The 23,126-nt window shown below is 41.6% G+C and overlaps 1 protein-coding gene across 1 annotated transcript; it reads right to left on the reverse strand.

The window, feature by feature from the left end:
• Window positions 1-775: 775 nt before the first annotated feature.
• Window positions 776-22,591, reverse strand: gpr37b (G protein-coupled receptor 37b). Its single transcript, XM_085436663.1, has 2 exons — window positions 20,836-22,591; window positions 776-7,513 (listed from the first exon to the last, which is right to left on the reverse strand). Exons 1-2 carry the CDS (start codon window positions 21,895-21,897, stop codon window positions 6,695-6,697), a joined length of 1,881 nt encoding a protein of 626 aa, XP_085292789.1. The 5' UTR covers window positions 21,898-22,591; the 3' UTR covers window positions 776-6,694.
• Between the last annotated feature and the right edge of the window lie 535 nt (window positions 22,592-23,126).

Below are 23,126 nucleotides of genomic sequence, written 5' to 3' on the forward strand. Positions count from 1 at the left end.
TTTATTTTAGACCCACCCCCCATTTTCTTTCATTAAATTATCTTCATCCTTCATTACTTTGGTATAGTATGAATGAGTGTGGGGGAGGTCTTATTCAGTACAACAAGCTCTAAAATTTATGAAAATACAGTTAAGAGACCAGAATTTATGTCCTCCTTACATTTTCTAACGTCTTCTGGTGGTCCTTGCTGGGATAACTCTGGCCTTATGTTTGACAGTCCTGCACTGGACCATATGTTCCAAGCTAAACGCCACAAAAGTGTGCCACTTGAATGTACACAGCATAAACTGAAGTTTAAAATGCATGTGAAAACATCCATCCAGTGTCAAACTGCACATACAAAATTTTGTACACTGGAACTGAAACATTCAAGAAATTAATCAAAAGCAAATTATTATTTGAGCTTTATTTTTGAAAACTCATATCATGCATGTATATTTTCTGAGCAACTTGAGGGAAGCAAATAAGTTTATTTTACTCAAAAGCTTTTCTTTTGGCTGGTTAATACTCTGAGTCAGAATATGTACTTTAAAGGGAACGCATTATTACAGAATGTTAATTCAGCTGTCAAAAAAGGCTCTCTTGAAGCCCCTGGGGAATTTATAATACTACTTATCCTGAATGTATTAGGTTGCTTTATGGGGATTCAGTGTTTTGATCTTATACGCATTAAATGACAGGACCTTTCAGCCTTTGTTGCTTTGTTATAGCTTTCACATCTCTCCCAGCACTCACAGCTATTGTAAAAACAAACAAAATACATCAACACCACTGTAATAGTACATTTAGCAATTTAATATAGTTCTCAAGATAAAGTTCTTTGATAAACAAAGGGACAGGTTTTTTTTGGCTATATAAAAAGCTATTAGAAACGAGTGACTAGACTTTGAGACAAAAGTGGTTGTGTGCTTACATTTTCAGGTATCAAATACAGACACGTTTTGCTCAGAGTGAAGAGGATACTCACAAACTTCGGAATAAACGTCTCACTGACTGATTTACAAGACTTACTTCATCAAGTTTCAACCACATCACTACACACTGAGCCACTTATGAGCTATACTTCCAGAAATATGCAGAAAAAAGAGAGTCAGGTTTAGGAGTCAGTTTAAATCTAAGTGCCATCAGATAGCAGGAGATAAATGGGAACTTTCAGTCATTAAACGAGATACCAAACCATGCTCCAACGTGCTTTTAAATTGATTTGAAAGGGAAAAACTGGATGGTGGAAAGCTGTAAAAAAGGGTCACACACTGACCTACAATACATAATAGTGATGTAATAATAAAAACTCTCAAACAGGCTGTAGGGTGTTGATTTGCAGGCAGCATCCCTAGGAACTCATAAACTGTTCATTACAGACAAAGGGCCTGAACTGATTTCAATTTTCTAGTAATATTCATCTTCCTGTAGTGATGGCGCTTAAAGTAAACTGGCCCCCATGCTGAAAGAGACATCCAGAGATAGAGTGCTACTACCACAAGAGCACAAAAGACAGACAGAGAGAAAGAGAAGGTGTTTGGCAGTGCAGTCGTATGCAAAAAAGTCATCGCAATATACAGTATACCAATGACCATCACACCTGGGTCATCACACAGGTCACATAGGTTAATGTTAGTTTTCAGTATTTAAATAAATGGAACTTTTGATGTTTTACAGATACAAACATTATTTGGTCATCTCCCACCCTCTGGATGCCATTCCAACTTCTAAACTTCTAAAGCATACACTTTCAATAATATAGGATATATTTAGGGTTTTATGTATTAAGTCATTCATAAATTTGACAGGAGTAATAAATGAGATTGATGTTCGAACCTTGTTTTGACCCAGGTCTGATTAGTAGGATTAAGAAAACGGATATACAGTACAATACACTTGAAATTACACACTGTGAAAAACATTTCATTGGTTCTCCTTAAAAGCTCAAGTAATGAAACTGCAAAATGTATTCGAGGTCATGACACTTTATTTGACTGGTTGCTAGGCCCCGCCCTCCTTACGGTTGTGACGTTACTGGTGGTTCCCATTACATTTGCAACAATACTGGCATTTACCATCAAAATGTTTACTGAGTTCTTGATTTCAGAGGTAGAGATAAACATGCTTCTCATATTTTCTTTAACCAGCTGCTACCAAGCTTTCACCTTCTACTGGCAATAAATACTAACTATTTGTCAAAGTTGCTGGCGTCTCTGAGATTGTACAAAGTGGCAGAGAGCAAATGTCACTGTGTGTCTGAACTATAAAAACACATTACAAGCCATCCAGGACACTGTGGTTTGTGTCTTGTATATATGTTAGTTTAGGTTTGGGATAGCGGGAATGAGGATCAGCACCTCCAAATCTGAGGCCATGGTTCTCAGCCGGAAAAGGGTGGAGTGCCCACTCCGGGTTGGGGATGAGTTCCTGCCCCAAGTGGAGGAGATCAAGTATCTCGGGGTCTTGTTCGCGAGTGATGGGAGAAGGGAGCCGGAGATCGACAGACGGATTGGGGCTGCAGCTGCAGTAATGCGGACGCTGCACCGGTCCGTCGTGGTGAAGAGGGAGCTGAGTGTAAAAGCGAAGCTCTCAATTTACCGGTCGATCTACGTCCCTACCCTCACCTATGGCCACGAGCTGTGGGTAGTGACCGAAAGAACGAGATCGCGGATACAAGCGGCAGAAATGAGCTTCCTCCGAAGGGTGGCTGGCCTCTCCCTTAGAGATAGGGTGAGAAGTTCGGCCATCCGGGAGGGGCTCAGAGTAGAGCAGCTGCTGCTCCACATCGAAAGGAGCCAGCTGAGGTGGTTCGGGCATTTGACAAGGATGCCCCCTGGGCGCCTCCTGGGTGAGGTGTTCCAGGCATGTCCCACCGGGAAGAGGCCCCGGGGCAGACCCAGGACACGCTGGAGAGATTATATCTCTCGGCTGGCCTGGGAACGCCTTGGTATTCCCCTGGACAAGCTGGAGGAGGTGGCTGGGGAGAGGGAGGTCTGGGCCTCTTTGCTTAGGCTGCTGCCCCGGAGACCCGGCCCCGGACAAAGCGGATGAAGATGGATGGATGGATGGATGGAGGTTTGGGATAGGGATATTTCTAGTGACTGACTTGCTACCTATTAGACTATTCAACTAATGTTTAAAAACATTTAAACTGAGCACATGAAGTTGAACGTGAGCCAAAAACAAAAAATTTGTGTGTTTTAGAAATCATATATAAAAATGACGTTCCTAGTTAATCAAATCATGTTTTGAATGTTCCTAAGCTGTGCAGCATGCACACTCAGATTACTTTGCTGAGTTTGGCTAACCTTAGCAGCGCTAGCAGTAGTAGACTTGGTTTCTTCCATATGGATACATCTGGCTTCAGTTGCTTGATTATAGTTTCAGTTTATTCTGACAAGGTTTACATACAACTATCTCCCCGCACCTTTTTGCAGTGTTGCAGGACAGCGCAGGTTAGCATGGCTGTCATTTATTTACTTTCCCCTTTCCTCCTTTACAGCTTCCACTCAAAGTGCATCATTTTATTAATATAATTGTCGTTGTTCACTAAAAAGATATTAATAATATGTTTTAGCAACCTGTCAATTAGCCACAAACATCCCTAATTCAGGAAAATTTTATGGTTTGGGTTCAAATATGTCTCTTTACAATCTTTCGTTGTATACTACTGCTAAACGGTAGCCAGTGTGACAAAATGTCACACCAAATGGATCACAAGTTAGAAACGGTAACAGGGCTCACCATTTACAACTGCTACTGTAATTAGCAGATTAAAACTGGTGCAGCTAGCTAGCTCAGCTAGCTTAACTAAGATGTTATTGTAAGTAGCACTAATTGGTTGAAAATGCTGTCTTCAGCTTCCTTCCTGATCATTTTAATGAAAAACTGCTGTCCTAACTATTAGCTGATCTTGCTCTTGCTAAAAGACTAAACCCAAAAACACACACTGCAGGCAAATAAATCTTTTTTTTATTATCTTAAGTGCATTTAAATAATGAGCATGACTATAAATAGTATAAAACATGGACGTAGCTTTCATATCAGAACAATTAAGCTAATACGTAAATGGCTGAAACCCTGTCTGAAGGCCATCAGAGGGATAAATCTGTGAAAACAAAAAAGCAAATTTACAGTCCTACAAAAGTGTGGGGGAAAAGAGCTGTGTGCCTTGACCTCTGTAACACTTTCCTGTTGAATTTATGGGCTCAGTCACTCATTCTGAGTGATACTGAGTGAAAAATTAACCCTATATTTTTCTTTATCTTGGTCATACTATGTTTAAAAATGGGGGGTTATCTGTGGTATGAAACTGAACAACCATTAGCTAATGAGCTGCCAATCACAAGTAATTAGCCCAGTGAGCCTTCTGCCCTCTTTGTCACATCTGGATTTTTGCAACCAAGGTAACGATGGCAGAAACATTCAGAAACCAACAGGTGATACTACAGTAGCTACACCCATCTTTTATCTGTTGCCAAAGCTCAAAATGTGTCTATTTACAGATGCAGAAGTATGACTGGACAATTACCAGTCAGGGTAGGGGGTTTAGCCAGTGGTCCTGGTCCTGCCATAGGGTTAATAGTAGCACTTTGTTTTACAGTTCAGAAATAGTAAATAAATAACCTGTAAATAAATAACAAAAGGCCCCGGGGCAGACCCAGGACACGCTGGAGAGATTATATTTCTCGGCTGGCCTGGGAACTCCTTGGTGTTCCCCCGGATAAGCTGGAGGAGATGGCTGGGGAGAGGGAGGTCTGGGCTTCTCTGCTTAGGCTGCTGCCCCCGCGACCCGGCCCTGGATAAAGCGGATGAAGATGGATGGATGGATAAATAACAAAAATAAGAGCTGCTTTGTATTTACTATGACCTTTGTAGTTGTTGGTGCAAATGTATACTTGCTTCAACAACAGTTCCCTAGTATTTACAATGTTTCACTTATTTTTTTTTTTAAATAATATGGTGTTATATGGTTTAAGTATTGAATTATTGACAGAAAATTATTGCCTTTTTTAATATCTTACATAATTAGTTATGTGTTATAAAACAACAATGATAAAATGTGTGCACTAGTTATTTATTGTATCTACCGAACTGTACAGTGTTAAGTAACTAATATTTTGATTCATCTGTAAACACCAGTAAGGGCTACACTGTAAAAGAAAGTGCCACTATATTCTTAGTTGTGTCACTCTGAATAAAGGTAGTAACTGAATGTAGCAGCTCGGTGATACTCTTTGTTGATTTTGTTCATCTTTTACATTATTCAAGAGTCCCAGGTAACTGTAATCCGTCTTCTTGACCTGAAACAAAGTATGCAGCTAAATTTCTTGTGATTCTAAGTCGAACCTATGGATCTGTTGTTTACAGCGCATTCATCATAAGAGCACCAAAGAAAGTGTACAGTATATATACAGCCCAACGTGTAAGGCGTAACATCATACAACAGTGTAGTGCAGATACTTCTATCTCAGTCCACTTCGTGCCGAGTCCGTCCCTTTCAGTTACATTTCACGGTGTTACGTTCCATTAATTTCCGGTCTATTCGTATTCAATTCAGTCTGCATTGTTTCATTCAATCCCATTCCACTTCATGCAACGCTAATTTGATTTCAATTAGTCCACTCCCACACGTCCGTGTTTGTTGTACTCTGAGACCAGCCCAGCTTCGCTCGAGTCAAGCGGATATTTTTCAATATACAATGTAAGTGTGGCTGTGTACATTTGGATTCTCCAGTGAAACCTCCTCCCTGTGTTTTCCTTTCGCAAACTACCATTACTGCTGAGATGGCCTTTCCTAGTTTAATTATCATAAGCCTTGTTCCCATATGTGCACCATTACACGAAGCATAAACTGACACCTGATGTAGGTTGTAAACTTAGCTGTACTTCTTATGGGCAGTGTGAGCCTACATGTTTAGGTGATACTGCTTAGATGTTGTGTCTGAGTTACTATACAAGGTGCACTTCATGAGTAATTAGCTAATTCTCTATAATTTCAACTATGACTGTACAGTTGTGTACTGTATTTATTCTTATTGTATTCTAATTTTTGCCTCATAACTTTTGCACTGTCCACTTCCTGCTGTGACAAAACAAATTTCCCACGTGTGGGACTAATAAAGGTTATCTTATCGTATCTTATCTTATGACATATTTGGGAGGTGATTAGCATTGATTATTTTCTTGGACGTGTTTTTGTTTCGTGGTTGCCAAATCCACATTGGTTATCACAAACAACTGAAAGACCCTACTTGTTGTGACGTATTTACAGTGTAAATACTCCAAATTAGATTATTTCTTTAACTTGTGAAGAACCAGGCCTCAACTGGTTAGGAGGTCATTACAACTGTCCCAAAACATTTAGCTAAACAAGGCCTACAAAAGGGAAGTGAGTAAGTCTTAAAGGTTTCAGGCAGGACTGCTAAAAATAAGTACTGACCAAATTTTAGAAGCACCCCATGGCAAGAGTGGAAAGACAACTTTGCCTTTTCTTAAATGTCCTGGAAAAACAGTTATACAAATATTGTAAAGTTGATGATCTTGAATAACAGGATGAACATATTTAGAGCACCCAACTTCCTTCATGCACCCATTTAGAGATGTAAGTGGACTAGGTAAGGCAAATCTCTCCTAGCCGAGTCTTGAGAAACACTAGCCACAGGCAGATATCAGGCTAGTGACATCACCTTCCCTGATGGTAATGTCAGTCTAGCAGTTGGACCCAGCAGGTGTGTAGTTACTCAGCTCCCTGCGGATGGTGCTGAACGGCGACAGCTCCAGCTCAGTAGTGCACTCGTGTTCATTGTCGTCACTCGCTGTGGCTGAGGAGGGGGCGTGGTTACAGCAGCAGCAGCAACAGCAGCAGTCCAGGAATGCCCTGCCTAGCGGACGACACAAGAGGAGCAGCAGTGCCGGCGTCACGGCGGCCCGACAAAAGAGCAGCAGCTGGGAGAGGAGATGGAGCACGGACATGGTATGCTCAGGAACTCCGGCCGCCATGTAGGCAGAAACTATGTTGCAGATGTTCTCAGGCACCACGCACGCGCCGTAGACGATCGCCAACGCGACGACTGTGCAGTTCATCTGGCTCTCTAACCGGATCTGCTTCTTGTTGCTGCGCACGCTGGCCTGTTCTGCATGCCGAATCTTGCGCGCCGTCACTAATGAGCACCCGATTGTAAAGAGAGTGGGGAGACAAAAGTAGCAGCCAAAGCACCACCACAGCCGAGCACCCTCGTACGTCAGGCCCAGCACATAGAGCATGTCAGGCAGTGAAGTGGATATCCTGATAATGCAGCGTTCCACAGGGGGCTCATCTGGGATTCCCGTGTCCTCTGCCACAAGCTGTCGAATGAGGAGTTCCGGGAGTGCCAAGAGGAGGGCGCCGATCCAGATGACGGCTAGCTTGGCAGTAGTAGATGTGCAGTTCTCTATCATCTCGTAGTACATCTGGACATTGGTGGCTGCACGGAAGCGGTCGATGCACAGAGCACACAGGGTGAAGGTGGTCACACCCAGGGAGGCCACCTGAGCAAACAGACAAAGAGAAGCCCTTTAAACATTATTCAGAAATTAACATGACACGTAACACTGCGTATATCCAGAGGCCTTAGCTGACTAAAATGCATTGCCTCAAGAGCGTTGCTCATATCTTGAAATTGTGCATCAGCACAGAATGCATGAGGGGGAAATTAGGATAAAAGAGCTTGTGCTAACACTGGCCTTACACAAGTGATTATCTAAAGTCATTTCAACAGGCGGATGGGCTTATCTGTTTTCAATTCTGATTCGCCTGTGACACTCTGCAAAGTTATACTCACGGCTGCCAGGCTATGGAGCATAACAAAGAAAAGATACTAAATTATCTTAAATGGAGAAATTATATTTCAGAATCTTGAAGAAGGGCTGCTTCGTGTAGAGTAAACAAATGTGTTTCTCTGCATCGCACACAAACACATCAACTTTCACCAGCTGAAAAATCAGCCGCCACCAATAGAAAGACAGCAGGACAAAGTGTAATGGTACCGGCTGTTAGGTACACCTGACAGTGGCACAATTACATGCAGTGGGGCAGCAGAGGCACAGTGGAAGGCTCTAAGCTGTGATTAACACTGTAGTATCCCTTGATGCGTGTGTGTGTGTGAACTGAAAGCAGACAGTTAGACACCACACCTACATATCAAGGGAGGATTTCGAAAAAAGCTGTTGTTGCTGGAGTCACTCGTTCAAAAGAATCTTTACACCTAGTGTTTAATAACAATCTAATTAGCAAACTTCCAAAAATATTATGCTTTCCTGTTCATTTCTCATTCAAAATCTGCACACAACAGCTAATTATTTGGCACTACGTCTGCCTTTTAGATATGAGAATTGTCAAATTTCGCCAACACCTGAAAGCATCTGTTGGATTAGCCATCGTTTTGGCACAGTGTGGACCCTGCAAAATGGTCCTCTGCAGCTGGAGCATGTGCAGCCTTAACATCCCCTGACCCTCTGTCCTTCCTCATACAACACTGCTTCCACTCCTGCCCCTTCATATCCAATTTAATTATAACAGCCAGCTTCCCAGATGGCCCCTTTGAGCTGACTTTAATGTTCTAAACACATATTTCCTGGATAGATATAGATGTTCAAACAGGAACACGCACACACGCTGACCCTGATACACATGGAGGTCTAAGCAGGCTCATAAAGGGTCATAACCATGAGGGAGGTGTATGCTTTCTGAACAGTAGCTGTGATGAATGTGACTGCATTTGGGAGCTGGGGGTTTTATTACTTGTTGTGCCAAAATATTGCAACTGCCACTGGTTTGTTTCTGAGTGTATTTAGGATGTAGTGAAAGACGTGTTCCTTTTAGAGCATCTTGTGTATGATTTCTTGTCAAACTCTGAACCGATTAATCCATTAGTTGGTTTGGTTTGTCAAATTTTGAGCACACTTGGCAGATGTCATCTTACACTTAGTCCTGCAAGTTTTTATACAGCACAACTGTCTGCTTCTTGTAATAGAGATGAGCGTCAGTCTGGAGCTGTTATAGCAGTGAAATTTAAGCAGGATTTGACAGCCCCATGCTGTTCATCTACAGCATGAACAAAATGCAAAAAAAAAAAAAAAAGCACACCCTTCAAATGTTGCTGCAGTACAGGCACAGAGCGACTCTGCTCGTTTGATTCATGCGTCACTGTGGATGCCACTTACTGAAATTGCATTCTGCTATTGCCCTACTGCACTCTTGAGTGTACATACTATGCAGGGATGCATGTTAGGCATAAAACACGATGTTTGATGTACAGGGTGGGCCATTTATATGGATACACCGTAATAAAATGGGAATGGTTGGTGATATCAAAGTCCTGTTTGTAGCACATTAGTATATGTGAGGGGGCAAACTCCTCAAGATGGGTGGTGACCATGATGGCCATTTAGAAGTTGGCCATCTTGGATACAACTTTTGTTTTTTCAATAGGAAGAGGGCCATGTGACACTTCAAACTTATTGGTAATGTGACAAGAAAAACAATGGTGTGCTTGGTTTCAACGTAACTTTATTCTTTCATGGGTTATTTACAAGTTTCTGACCACTTATAACATGTGTTCAATGTGCTGCCCATTGTGTTGGATTGTCAATGCAACCCTCTTCTCCCACTCTTCACACACTGATAGCAACACCGCAGGAGAAATGCCAGCATAGGCATCCAGTATCTGTAGTTTCAGGTGCTGTACAACTCACCTCTTCACACCATAGACAATTGCCTTCAGATGACCCCAAAGATAAAAGTCTAAGGGGGTCAGATCGGGAGACCATGGGGGCCATTCAACTGGCCCATGACGACCAATCCACTTTCCAGGAAACTGTTCATCTAGGAATGCTCGGACCTGGCACCCATAATGTGGTGGTGCACCATCTTGCTGGAAAAACTCAGGGAACGTACCAGCTTCAGTGCATAAAGAGGGAAACACATCATCAGGAAGCAATTTCAAATATCCAGTGGCCTTGAGGTTTCCATTGATGGAGAATGGACCCACTATCGTTGTACCCCATATACCACACCAAACCATCACTTTTGTTGTTCCAACAGTCTTGGAGGGATCCATCCATTGTGGGTTAGTGTCAGCCCAATAGCGGTGGTTTTGTTTGTTAACTTCACCATTCACATAAAAGTTTGCCTCATCTCTGAACAAAATCTTCTGCGTGAACTGAGGGTCCTGTTCCAATTTTTGTTTTGCCCATTCTGCAAATTCTGTGGGCCGATCTGGGTCATCCTCGTTGAGATGCTGCAGTAGCTGGAGTTTGTAAGGGTGCCATTTGTGAGTAGCTAATATCCGCCGAAGGGATGTTCAACTAATGCCACTCTCCAGTGACATGTGGTGAGTGCTACGCTGTGGGCTCTTGCTGAATGAAGCTAGGACAGCCACTGATGTTTCTTCATTAGTGATAGTTTTCTTGCATCCACATTTTGGCAAATCCAACACTGAACCAGTTTCACGAAACTTAGCAAGCAGTTTGCTAACAGTAGCATGGGAGATGGGTGGTCTCGTAGGGCGTCTTGCATTGAAATCTGCTAAAATTACCCGGTTACTGCGTTCACCAGATATCAACACAATTTCGATTCGCTCCTCACGTGTTAACCACTTTGACATGTCAATGGCTGTGAACCAATAGAAACTTGTAAATAACCCATGAAAGAATAAAGTTACGTTGAAACCAAGCACACTATTGTTTTTCTTGTGACATTACCAATAAGTTTGAAGTGTCACATGGCCATCTTCCTATTGAAAAAACAAAAGTTGTATTCCAAGATGGCCGACTTCTAAATGGCCACCATGGTCACCACCCATCTTGAGGAATTTGCCCCCTCACATATACTAATGTGCCACAAACAGGACTTTGATATCACCAACCATTCCCATGTTATTACGGTGTATCCAAATATAAGTGGCCCACCCTGTAGAACAAAAAGGTGTTTTTGCACTCAAATAATAGCTGATTGCATTTAAATCCACTATTTAACATTTGAATATGTTGTATAGATTATTTTTCTTTTTTCTTTCTGTCATATACTGGTTACAGTGGTGGATGCCCATATTAAACATAGCCAGAGGCCAAAGGTTCAGACTTCAGACTCATCTAAATGCTCAGTTTCAGAAGTCTGTGAGATGGTATATTCCTAATTGGTCATCTCAGGCGCACACCTCTGGCTTTGAGTCCACCAAACTGCTGTTTAAACCAGTGTTTTTCTCCATTTTTTTCTACCTTTATTATTGTGAAACATCATATTAGTCTCTGTGTCTGACCCACTTCTGACAGACACAAATATCCATCGCGTACACAAGAACAGGTAGTTGCAAATGCTGAATATTTCATAAATAGAACAACAGGCCTGAAATTGGTTTTAAAGGCAACCAAGCTTTGATCAGCATGTCAGGGCGGAGAGCAAGGGCAAGATGAACAAGCATAGCTTTGTACCGGATGAGAGAGAGAGAGAGTCCAACAGTCAGGGCGGGTGGGGGTGGAGGGTTTAGGGGGGTGAAGCTGTCAGTGTGTTTGTGGAAGGGGGAAATGCAAATGAGAGAATGAGAAACAGAGGCAGAAGAGGAATGGAAAGTAAAGAGGGAGTCAGAGAATGAAAGGGAAAGAGAGAGAATGAGAGCTGAACAATAGCAGAGAAACACGTCAGTGAGTCTAACTCACTGAGTGACAGAAAGAAAGAAATAACCCACGACATCCTCAGAATGATTAACAATGTTAATGTGGCATTTATCCCAACCAGCAGCATTGACCTTGTCATGTTCAGTTTACCTGCAGGCAAGACAACAGGTCTGTTAGCTTCAGGGACAGAAATCCTGCAACAGTAATGCTCTGAAATAAAAAAAAACCCAAATAAATAATATATGTACACTCCTGTTGATTTTATACCTCCTGTCTCTTTCTAAAGGAATAGCTTGAGATTTTTAGAATCATAGTTATTTTTTTTCTTTTCTTTCCGATACCGAGTATCAGTCAAGCAGAGGAACTCAATAAAGATCTAAGAAGGACAAATCACAAGTTGAAAAAGTTTCTTAGATACATTTATAAATAATTGGAGATTCCAAGATTATAGTTCAAACAATTGTAAGCAAGTACAAGTTACAGATGTTTAACCACTTTGCACAAACCGTCGACCTCAAATGAGACAAAATTTAGGATAATCAGGAACAACCCAGGAACCATAACCTGGAAACTGCTGGAACACCAGCGTCACTGTCCATAGTGAAGTGAGTTGTACATGGTCATGGACTAAGAGGGTGCCAAGCAAGAAAGAAGCCCCTACTCCAAAACTGACACCTTCAAGCTCGACAAAAATTTGCAGCTGCTCAAACAAACAAGCCAAATGCTGTCTGGAGAAAAGCTTTACAGTCAATTGAGAACAATAAGCTGTTTGGTCACAATGAGAAAAGGTTTGTTTGGAGGAGTAAAGATGAGGCATTCAGTCCTCAAAACACTGTACAAATTGTTAAGCACGGTGGTGGTAGCGCTGTTTTGCTGCCAGTGGTACTGGTACATTGCACAAAGTGGATGGAATGATAAAGGACGACTACTTCCAAATTCTTCAAGTTCATATCAGCTAGAAAACTTGCACAGAGTTGGGTATTCCCAGGAGAATGAACCACACATCTGTATACTTTTGCCCTGTGCGGATTAGAGAAAAATCCAAGAGAAAATCCAAAATAAATTCAAACTTATACATTCTGTTCTTATTGTGTAAGTCATTAAAGATGCATGCTGAACCATCTTCACCCTGGAAAAGAGCAGTTCAAAGAAATTATTAAAAGCCCCAAATTAGCATTTTAATGCACATGATGGGAGTATGTAGACTTCTGACCACAACTGTATTTAATAATAGAAACAAAAATTGACTTTATGATTCCCTTTAGTTCTGTGATTGGAACCCCTAACTACCAAATAATACCAAATATCAAATAATATTAAAACCACCTGTTACCACCTGATGATAGACCTAATTTTATCGAATTTCCCAGAGGAACCCACCCGAGGGATTAATAAAGTTCTATCTAATCTAATCTAATCTAGACAATTTGCAAAAGAGGTCAATGCAGTTTTTCCACTTTACATGATGAATTGCTTCTCAACCTTGGACTTCAAGAGCTCAGAAAAAAAAAAAACAAAGCCATGAAAAGGCCTTTCATCTAAAACACGTGTTTTTAAAATTCTGGCAGTCCATCTGCACAGCAGGTGAGAAAGACATTTTCCCCTGGTGCTGTTTTTTAATAACGGCCCATTAAGTTGCTGATTAAAGGTCTTGTGAGCTGGTGGTACAAAGGCTCAAGTTATTAATTGGCTCTTAACAAGGACTGGTGGAGCATTTGGGGCCATACTGTGACTACAGCCACTGTCAGAGGGTAATGGGTGTTATCAAGTGATGAATGGGCTAATGTCGAAACACAACAATGCGCAAACACAACCACACACATAGACAACCAGTCTGGTAGTAATGAGCCAAAGGGTTATTCCACCTGCATTGCTTTTCTCTTACAGGAGTGTGTGACCCAGTGCAGGCTCCAGAAGACCATAACTCTAACCAGAGAAACCCTGCCAATGACAGCAACCATCCATCAGGTGGGCTGCATGAGCAACAGAGACAGTGGATAGATCAGGGTTAGAAGGCAGGTCCTCATGCCCATGTTTATGCTGAATTTTTGAAATTATCTTTCTATATGGTTGATGTATATGGAGGGTAATAGCAGACAAAATCCAACCTTGTGGACCTGCTCATGCTAGCAAAACAAAAACAGCTTCTGCTGTTAAATATCTATTGCTTGTTTTCTGTTATCTTCCGTGAGTCCATCCATTTTCTTAAGTTATAGGTGACTGAAAGCTATCCCAGCTGACTTTGGCAGACAGACTGGTAACTTGCGTTGGGTGTACCCTATCACGGGGCACATAAAAAGAGACAGACAATCATTCAGGCACACTAATGTAATGCTAATGTAGAATCATCACTTCATCTAATATGCACGTCTTTGGACTATAGTGCCTTGACTGTTGTTGTGATCTGGCGATATACAAATAAAACTGAACTGAACTGAATTATAGGAAAAAACCTAACTAGCCCTAACTTGACAAAATCATTGTAAACACACAGGCAGAGGCCGGTGACGCTACTGTTACCAGGTAATGTGTTGCTAGCCTCTCAAACCAAAGGGGTAACACAGTTTGGAGGAGGAAATGCAATAAATATAATAGCAAAAACAAAATATTGGTTTTATGAGTTCTTTTGTCTTTGATAGGATTCAACACACTACATATTAGTAGATTATTTACAAAGCTGTTCTAATGACTGTCTAGTCTGTCAGGACCAGTGTGGCCGTGCTGTCACGCCACTCCCCAGCTGCCCGGTGGGGTGACGACAATAAATCATCAGGATTCATCAAGAATGATAAAAGTGTGCACTGAAAACTTTACGGTATGGGTTTCAACAGAGTAGCTACTGTAGATTTAACTTGCAGATGTTCCAGCACTTCTGTCCATATAGTGCAACTAAAGGCTGGACGTCTACTTATTCTTTATTAAGGGTAGAAGTTATATCAACAGAAATTCAAATATCATCCATGATATTCAGCACTGAGAATGCTGCAGGAGTCCACTATTCATGTTGAAATCCATCTTGGGTAAATGGAGTTCAGCGGCACATTGGGTGCTGCAGGCTGCCGTAGTCAGCTGAGGCAGTAAGGCTCTGCTGGAGCTCTCAAGCTGCTACTCAGTGGTGTTCTGCTATAGAGTTGATGTTAAAACAAGCTAACTGTGCTGAAAAAGACAAGTAACTAGTCACTTCTTCATTTAGAAAAAAAGAGGAAATATTAACAAAGATAATTATTTCGTACTGTGTTTAAGTCATCCTTTTAAAAGTAGCGAGCAATTAGCACGTTATGTTTTTTCCAATACACTATGCTGTGTATCTCACTCTTATGTAAAATAGAGTGGTGGAGAAGGAGCAGTTCATTTTGCCAATTATCACTGAATATTGCAATGGCATTTCAGGTTGTTGCAGAGACATGTTTTGAATAATAGCACATTAGCGTGGAAAAATAAGGCATTAATTTGATGTAAAAGGCCCTGCATTAAGGAGGACAGCAGCCCATCCTCCAATGCCCTCTACTGCCATTTCCTACAGACTGTATGACTGGTACTGGTAATCTCAGTTTCAATAAAGTAATCTTTAAAAACAGAATAAAAAAACATACTTCCAATGGTTTATTAAAACAACAACAACAAAAAAACATGTGGTCCATTTATGTTTCCAAAGCTGTCGTCTGTGGATGACGTTGCTCAGTAGTTGTGGCTTACACGATTTTGCTCTTGTGATGAAAGAACACGTGTTCAAAAGCTTCGGAAACAAATATATAAAAAGTGTGTATGTGCAATACACTACATTGTGCATTACACATGCACAAAGAACGGGAATGAGTACTTAATGGGCTGCTTTGTATTTTTTTTAATTACATTAAGAGCAACAGTGATCTATGTCATTGCTTTCTTTTTTTTTTCTGTCTGTTTCTTCCAGACAATAAATTTCTCTTTCATTGAATTATATCCTGACGTGTGGCAGATTTACCCTGGACGCAAAAAAAAAAAGAAAAAAAAGAATGCTCTCATTCTACAGTGGCGACTGGAAAAGTCCTGTTCCAGGTCATTGATTCCTGCCTGGAAGTGTTACACTGAAAGCAATACAAAACAGAACAGCTTTCATGTTCTATTCTCTTCTATGAAGCCTGATTTTGTGCTGACCTATTCTATGTTGATGTAAAGCTGATATGCTGCTTGTTTTCACTCCACATAATTCATAATGATAATCACCCAATGAATATTTCATTTACATGAGTAATTACCAATTTAGGCAACTGCGTCCAACGGCAACCCCGATCTTTGCTTCATGCTGTTATTTGAACTTGTCTGAACATACAAAACACCAAATCTACTCATCCATGGACAAAGAGCTGGCTGAATGGACTCACCATTATGCATAATGAAGAGCTTCTAATCACATACTCTGAATAATTCAAATACGTATACTCCAATTAACAATTACTCGCATGCCTGACAGGCTGAGAATGCAAAGGGCGCGAGATCTAGTTTGTGTTTGTGTACTTAATTTGTGTTTGTCAGTGTCTACGCGTTGTAAGTGTACATCTGCATTTCAGTTTATATTAATGTAATATTCATTCTGTCTCTAAGTGTATGTGAGTGTGCATGTCCCAAGGCTTGTTTCTAATCACAGATAGCTGATGCGAAGAGGAGAGGGGGGAGAACAGCCGCAGGCAGTGATCAGTAGGGAGAAGGCCATTCCACCCATATGGCGAAACACCACACCCTACTGACTTTGTGAATGTGTGTGTGTGTGTGTGTGTCTACAGGCTAGATGGTTACCTAGATTTTAAACCGACATAGGCTTGGACACATATAACTGTAAATAGTAAGACATTCCTATTTCATGACCTCTGGTAGACCTCTAAAGATCGAAACATAACGGTATGGTAAATGAAGATAAATATTTTTGATTTCATTAGCAAGGCTATCATTTTGGATTCTTTCTTTAGAAAGAAAATCATAATTGCAACTGACTTTATATTCCTTCCTATATTCCACTACTGTACTTCATACAGCAGACATAAAGAGCAGACCAAATTCTAATTCAGTTTCCTGAGGGTCTGCGGCTCAGTCTGTGCACGGTGAGTGTGTATATGTCAAGCTGATGTATGTCCTGCCATTATCGCCAATTTCGACACTGTGCATTGTGGCCCTCGGTGGGTCCGTGCAGCCCTGTTCACTCTCTCCTCATACTCAAGCTTTCTCTTGCACTCTCTTTTCCTCCAGCCTCTTCAACGGTCTATGTCTGCCTGTTGAAGCCCCGACTACAGAAAATACCAACAAGGCCAAATACACAAGGCACAAACTAAACTAAGCCTAAACTGAAGGATGATATTGGCCTTATAGATTTTTATATACTCTGCTTAGAGTTAGAAAGAAGGAACTTTCAATGAATTAGATAAGCTAGAACATACTTAATGTATCCCAAAAGTTAGGAAATTCATGATAGTCAGAGAATCAGTTTTGGTCAAAATATGAAAGACTGAAAACAGGTTGGATGAACGGCAGTAGAGACAGGCAATAAACAGACGGATCATAAACGATTCTTTTTTTTATGAGCTAAAGTCCTGTTACTGTTGTCACACTCAAAGTTCTCACATAAAAACACTTAGAAATGTATATAGTAAATAAAAGCACAAGTTGTACATAGCAAATATAATCAGTTCAGGTTCTAATGGCTCTAAGCAGATGCTATATGGCTACACTAGTATTGAGATTGCCAGTATCACACTAATTACAATGCATCTTTAGGGAGATGTATATCCCATGATGATGATTACCAATCATCTATCTGTCTACTAATGGGAGAAGTCATTAGGCTGTTGCATATGGGTTCAGTTGTACAATACTTGCATGACTGCTTAAATATAAGTGTACAAATTTTGTGTGAGATCCAGTTAGTAGGATTTTGCATTTTGGTTGAATTTTGTCCATCAAACCATGTGCCTAATGCTAAAAAGTAACACAAAATCACTCTTTTACAAAAGCATAGCTTTAAATCAACCTTGACAAATGACTTCTTTTTCCTTCTGGCTTATACAATGCTTACTGCTCCATTTATTTGTTATTTTACTCTAGTTTCAGGTCTTATTCTAATAAACTGCCAGGTGCAAAGACCCAATTATTGTCCATTAGTTTTGCCTTTTTTTGGGGCTCTGTCCCCTTACTGCCAAGAGGGGCAGTGTGCGGTGTGAACAGGCACTGTATCTGAAATGATGTGGGCTGGCAGACTGGCTCACATTTTTATTTTGTGCAGTATTTCCCTCCGTGTTTGCTCACATCTCACACCAAAATTGCTTTCTCTTTGAGGTTTAGAAATTCCACACTCGACTAAGCACTCAATAAAACAAGATTTACTTAAAGCAGCTCCACGGGAGGCTCCTCTCTTTGCACAGACACTCATGCATTATCTATAGAATCTCCTGATTTGAATACATACCTGAATGGGGTTCTGTGTCTGTCTGTGTTGTGTATTTATGCAGGCTAAGTGTGACTGAGACTGTGTCCTTATTTCAAATAATAATATCCCCTGTGACTCAATTTGGGTTAAGTGAAGAAAGAAGTCACTCCATAGGGTGAGTGTGTGTGTTTCGCTGAATGTTCCACAGGGAAAGATTGAGCCCTGGGCTGCATTACTCACAGCCTGTTTGATACATGCATGCACAAATACACACACGGAACACAGACAGCGCCCTGTGCACATGTCCTGATACATATGTATATTAAAACACATCTTGAAATGAAGCAATTAAGACATGGAGACAGGTGTGTACAGCTACTTCACAACAACATATTCTGTATTAAAAATAACCATTTGGTCTGTGCGGTGGATATGTGTTAGTCAGGTTATTAAATATTATCCCGTGGTCCCTGGGAAGCTCATATGCAATAACACAGGTAGGGGGCCTGTTTCTCTTTGATCCCCCAATAATTAAGACATATGCAGTCACAAGGTGTTTGCAACACGGTGCACAGTGGACTGATATTAAATATGAGGATGTTATTATACACTAAAGAGTAAGTATGCAATGCTAAATATAATCTCTACTTATTATTGATCGTTTTTTTGCAGCTTCTGCAAAAAATGTAGGCCTAGTAAAGTGCAGAGCCTGACCGATACATCAGCCTATATTAGCCTTTTGCTGATATATATTGGTATCGGCATTTATTATTATAGATGAGATAAGATAAAGATAAAGAACTTTATTGTCATTGTAGTTATACAACGAAATTTGTTTGGTAGTTCACAGAGGCCAGCAGCAATAAAACAAGAAGCAGCACAGTAACATAATAACCATAGTAAACGTAGTAAAAGTATAAAATATAAAGTAAAAAGAAGGCACTTAGCACAGTAAATAAAAAAAAAAATATAATAGTATTTACAATATGGTATTATGTTTTGAGTGTTGAAATTACAAATTTTTCCACCAAGGAGCACTCTGCAGACTCACAGGTTTTTTTAAACTCCATTATCATATTATCTTATAAAGGACTTTAAAAAATCTGCTTATGTTTGTGTGTCTGAATATAAAAAAACAAAATACCAGCTGATATATCAAAATATCGGATTTTTTAAATCACCAAATATCGGTATCAGCTTTAAAAATTCCATCAGTCAGACTCTAGGAAAGTGTGAGTGGACCTTTACCTTTATAACTTCACTGAACAAATAATAGCCAGTGAGCATATGTGACCATAAGCTGACAATTGAGCTAAAATGAAGAAAAAGCACCGACTGGTCTTTGATTTAGAAGCCCATTGTACACTCGAGCATTGCCCTAGAAATTGGCCTTCAGCTCTGTCTCAACACCCTTAATTACAGTTGCATGGAAACTTCATGAAAGCAACGGAAACTCTTCAGAAAGCTAATATAAGATTCACCAATACCAATACCCGACATGCACCACAAGCCCATGAACATATCTTCCTGGGCTAAATCTGACCACTTTAAAAAGGCGACCCCTCTATCTATACATTTGGTTTAAATGTAAAAGGTGAAAATTTATCTTCTTAGGGCTTATTTTTTGTTTAAAAGTGAAAGTTTAGGAAGCAAAGGGGACTAGGTCTAGGTTTAAATCTGCCAATTATGTGAGGAGTTTGTAGAGTTGTTGAAAAAGAGTGACCTTCACTTTTAAACCAAATTTAGACATAAAGGGACACCGTTTCAATGGCCTGAACAGATGGCCTTTCAACCAAACCTTAGTGTAGATTATACATCAGGCATAGGTATCTTTAACATCTCAACAGGTTTTTGCTGTATGGCTGGTAAGATATTATTAGATAACAGCTCTTCCTGTTTGCAGGCTCTGTAGCATCTGGAGGGAGGAGTTGAAGTTAAATTCTGATCACTGACTCTGGCTTCTTGCCCGGTTACACAATCTGACATTTACTCTTATCTTTCTTTCTACCTTTGGCTGCAAACAAAATAATTCTTACATAGTCATGACTCAGACGGGTTGCCCACAATTTCTCCGTCTTCAAATCAAGCATCTTTAAACACATATGTAACCTCCCCCCTTCATGTTCACTTGAGGCGGGTCATGCCAACAGCCATTCAAAGCAAGCTTAAACTGTGCCTGAGCTGGAATCCCCTGTTTTACACAAAAGACATTGCGCTTGTGGGTGAATCTGACACTGGTGTAATTGCAGTAAAAACACAAAGGAAAGGTATCAGCATACTACTACTGCTTATGAATGCTGGTGCATGGGAAGGGGAGGGTACAAAAAAGGCAAGGAAAGAGGCTGACTGAGTATATGTGCGTGTGCAATGCCTTCCTCAGGTGTATGTATGATGAAAGCAGCGGTTTATGAGCCAAAGTAAATGGCAGATAGCGAGTGGCTGTCAAACATGTTGGTGCGTATCTGTGCTTGTTTGTGTGTTTGATGCCTCCAGGGCTAAGTGAGATTCCTGTCCAGTTGCAGCAGGTGCACAAGTGCCAAACAGATTGCCTTGTTATTGGGTGAGGTGTCATCCTGTGACTGTGTGTACTTTCAGGTCTGTCAGTGCTTTGAAAGTGAAACCAAACTCTTAAATTAAATCTCTATATAGGCAGGCAACGAAGAGCATGACACCTAAATGACATTGACTGAGCCCCTTCATCATCTGATATCACTGAAGTGATCAATTCAAAACATTTCACCTACGCATGTGAGAAATCTAAAGCAGAAAAAAGACACAAATGAAAGCTGGGCAGAATTACCTCCACATAGGGCACCACTTTGCAGGCAAATTCTCCCAGCAGCCATGACTTCGTCAGTTCGTGGAACACCACCATGGGCAGGCAGAAGAAGATGAGCACAAAATCCCACACAGCTAAATTTGCCAGCAGAGAGTTGGAGATACTCTTCATGTAGTAGTTCTGGCACACGATGCACAGGATGGCAATGTTTCCCGCTATGCCCACCAGGAAAATGACCCCGGAGACGCACGTGATCGCGTAAGCGCCGTAAGTCTCACTCGTCACTGGGTAAAAGGGGTTCTTGATCTCGTTCTCGAAATCCTGCGAGCTGGGAGGGGTGATCGGCGTGGCGTCCCAGGGGTTCTCCTCTCGGAAAGTGAAAAACTCACTCCTCCTGGTGAAGAGGTCAAAGGGCAGTTCGGTGGAGGTGAGGGCCACCGGTTTGGGCATGGGTTCCCACGGTGACGCGTGAGGTTGAGCCAAAACTACAGAGCTTTTGTTCAACCGGTTTCTCCCCCTCTTCCACGCTTTCTTCTGTTCATCTTTTGTGCCTCTCTTGTGCCTCTCGCCCTCCTCGGGTCCCCCTCCTCCGTCTCCCCAACCCATTGAAGATGGCTTAGCCGCATTGTAGTGTCCACCTGCTGGCGTCCCCGTACTACTAAACCCGCCATTCAACTTTATCCTCCTATTATGGTGGCGCGTCGAGTCCCAATGTGAGACGGCGTTGGGATCCTCCACGGGTGTCAGAGTCCTATTGTAGTCGCGTTTGCTGTGTCCATTTCGCCGAATTTCTTCTGCAATTACCCTCTTCCAGGGGTGAGTGGAGTTAAGGGTCCCTCTGATAATTGCCCGCTGTGCCTGCAGCTCTGCCGAAGACGCACCTGTGGCGTACTCGGGCAAGAGCGCACGGTCCCGGGCTTTGTTTTGATGACTCTCCCGGAGAGACCCCTGGAAAGTCTTGCCAGAGTACGCGCTGCTGTTGCTCTCATCTTTAATCCGAACTCCTCCATTATTTCTCAAAGATAGCAATACATGTATATGGGCCAGTAACACGAATAACGTCCTAGGCGGCAGAATCTGCATGATCCAGGAAATTACTGAGCGCAGTTTAAATCTTCACGAGTGCATGATCATCACACCTCTATGGAGCTCGGGGGATAATCTTCTTTTTAGTCAACACCCATGTTGGAAACCGTACAATAAATAGCACAGGGTTACATTCGCTCTGCAAACTTGAAAGTATCCCACTGTCTTCTTCTGCACTATTTGCACTGCAGCTGCAATAATCTCCAAAACGCCCCCTCCTCCTCGTTTTCAAAGTCTTGGCATTAGCAGGACAGCGAGTCAGTGTCCGGATCCAGAGAGAGGGAATTGTTGCATATGCACGCACAAATCAGCACAGCATCCAGTTTCTAGCTGTGCGAAAACCCAGATCCTCTGCGAGTATGTGAATGATGTTAATTCATTGGGTTGGGTCGGCAGCAGCAGCAGCGTCAATGCGGTGCAGTCCGGGTAAAGCCCACCAGGCTGTGATGCACGGGAGTAGAGAAGAGAGAGAGAAGGAAAGAGGAGGGGTAGAAATCGGTCTCTTCTCTCTCTGTATCTCTTCCTTTCCTCCTTTGCGTCCAGTATCTTTCCTTCTTCGCTTTCTCCTTGGGTAGGACCGTGCGCTGGAAGAAAAATGCACTCCCCTGGCGGCTAACCCCGATCTGTCACTCTCCATCCATCATAGAGCATCTAGCAGCCCCGGAGCAGGCTACGGTTACAGCAACCCCCCGGCAGAGAAGCCTGCCACGCCCGACAAGACGTGCTAATAAATATATTTCCCAGTTTTTAATTTTTACGCATAGGCGGCGCTGTGATATCAACGCACATTTAAGTAGATGCCTTCCAGTCTAATTAGTTTAGACTCAAATAGGAAGCAAATTGCCGCTGGGTAAAATATCTATACTTATTTCAAGAAGAAAAGCAACTTTTAGAGAAAAATCCCTTTCATCTAAGATATCTTGATTTGATCCGCCCAGCTCAATTTATCTGAAGCGCCTCCCCGAGGCATTTTTTAGTTATGTTAAAAAAGAAACACTTTCAGACTAGGCCTACTACTTCATGAAGATTAATGATTCATGCTTTAAATAATTTCACTTGTAAAAGTTGCTACCCGTTAAAAGCAGCTCTCACAGTCAGTATCGTCACCTCTCCACCTTGGCCCGTTGGGTCATTCGGATTCAACCTTCACAATTTCAGTGCACCGGGCTGCAAACTTCACTTTCATCTAAAGCCTGAACGGATCACTGTGGACAATATATACAGTA

This window comes from Copadichromis virginalis, linkage group LG17, assembly GCF_057382275.1.
Source record: "Copadichromis virginalis isolate Kocher_CV1m ecotype Utaka linkage group LG17, C_Virginalis_male_GT1.1, whole genome shotgun sequence".
Taxonomy (NCBI): Eukaryota; Metazoa; Chordata; class Actinopteri; order Cichliformes; family Cichlidae; genus Copadichromis; species Copadichromis virginalis.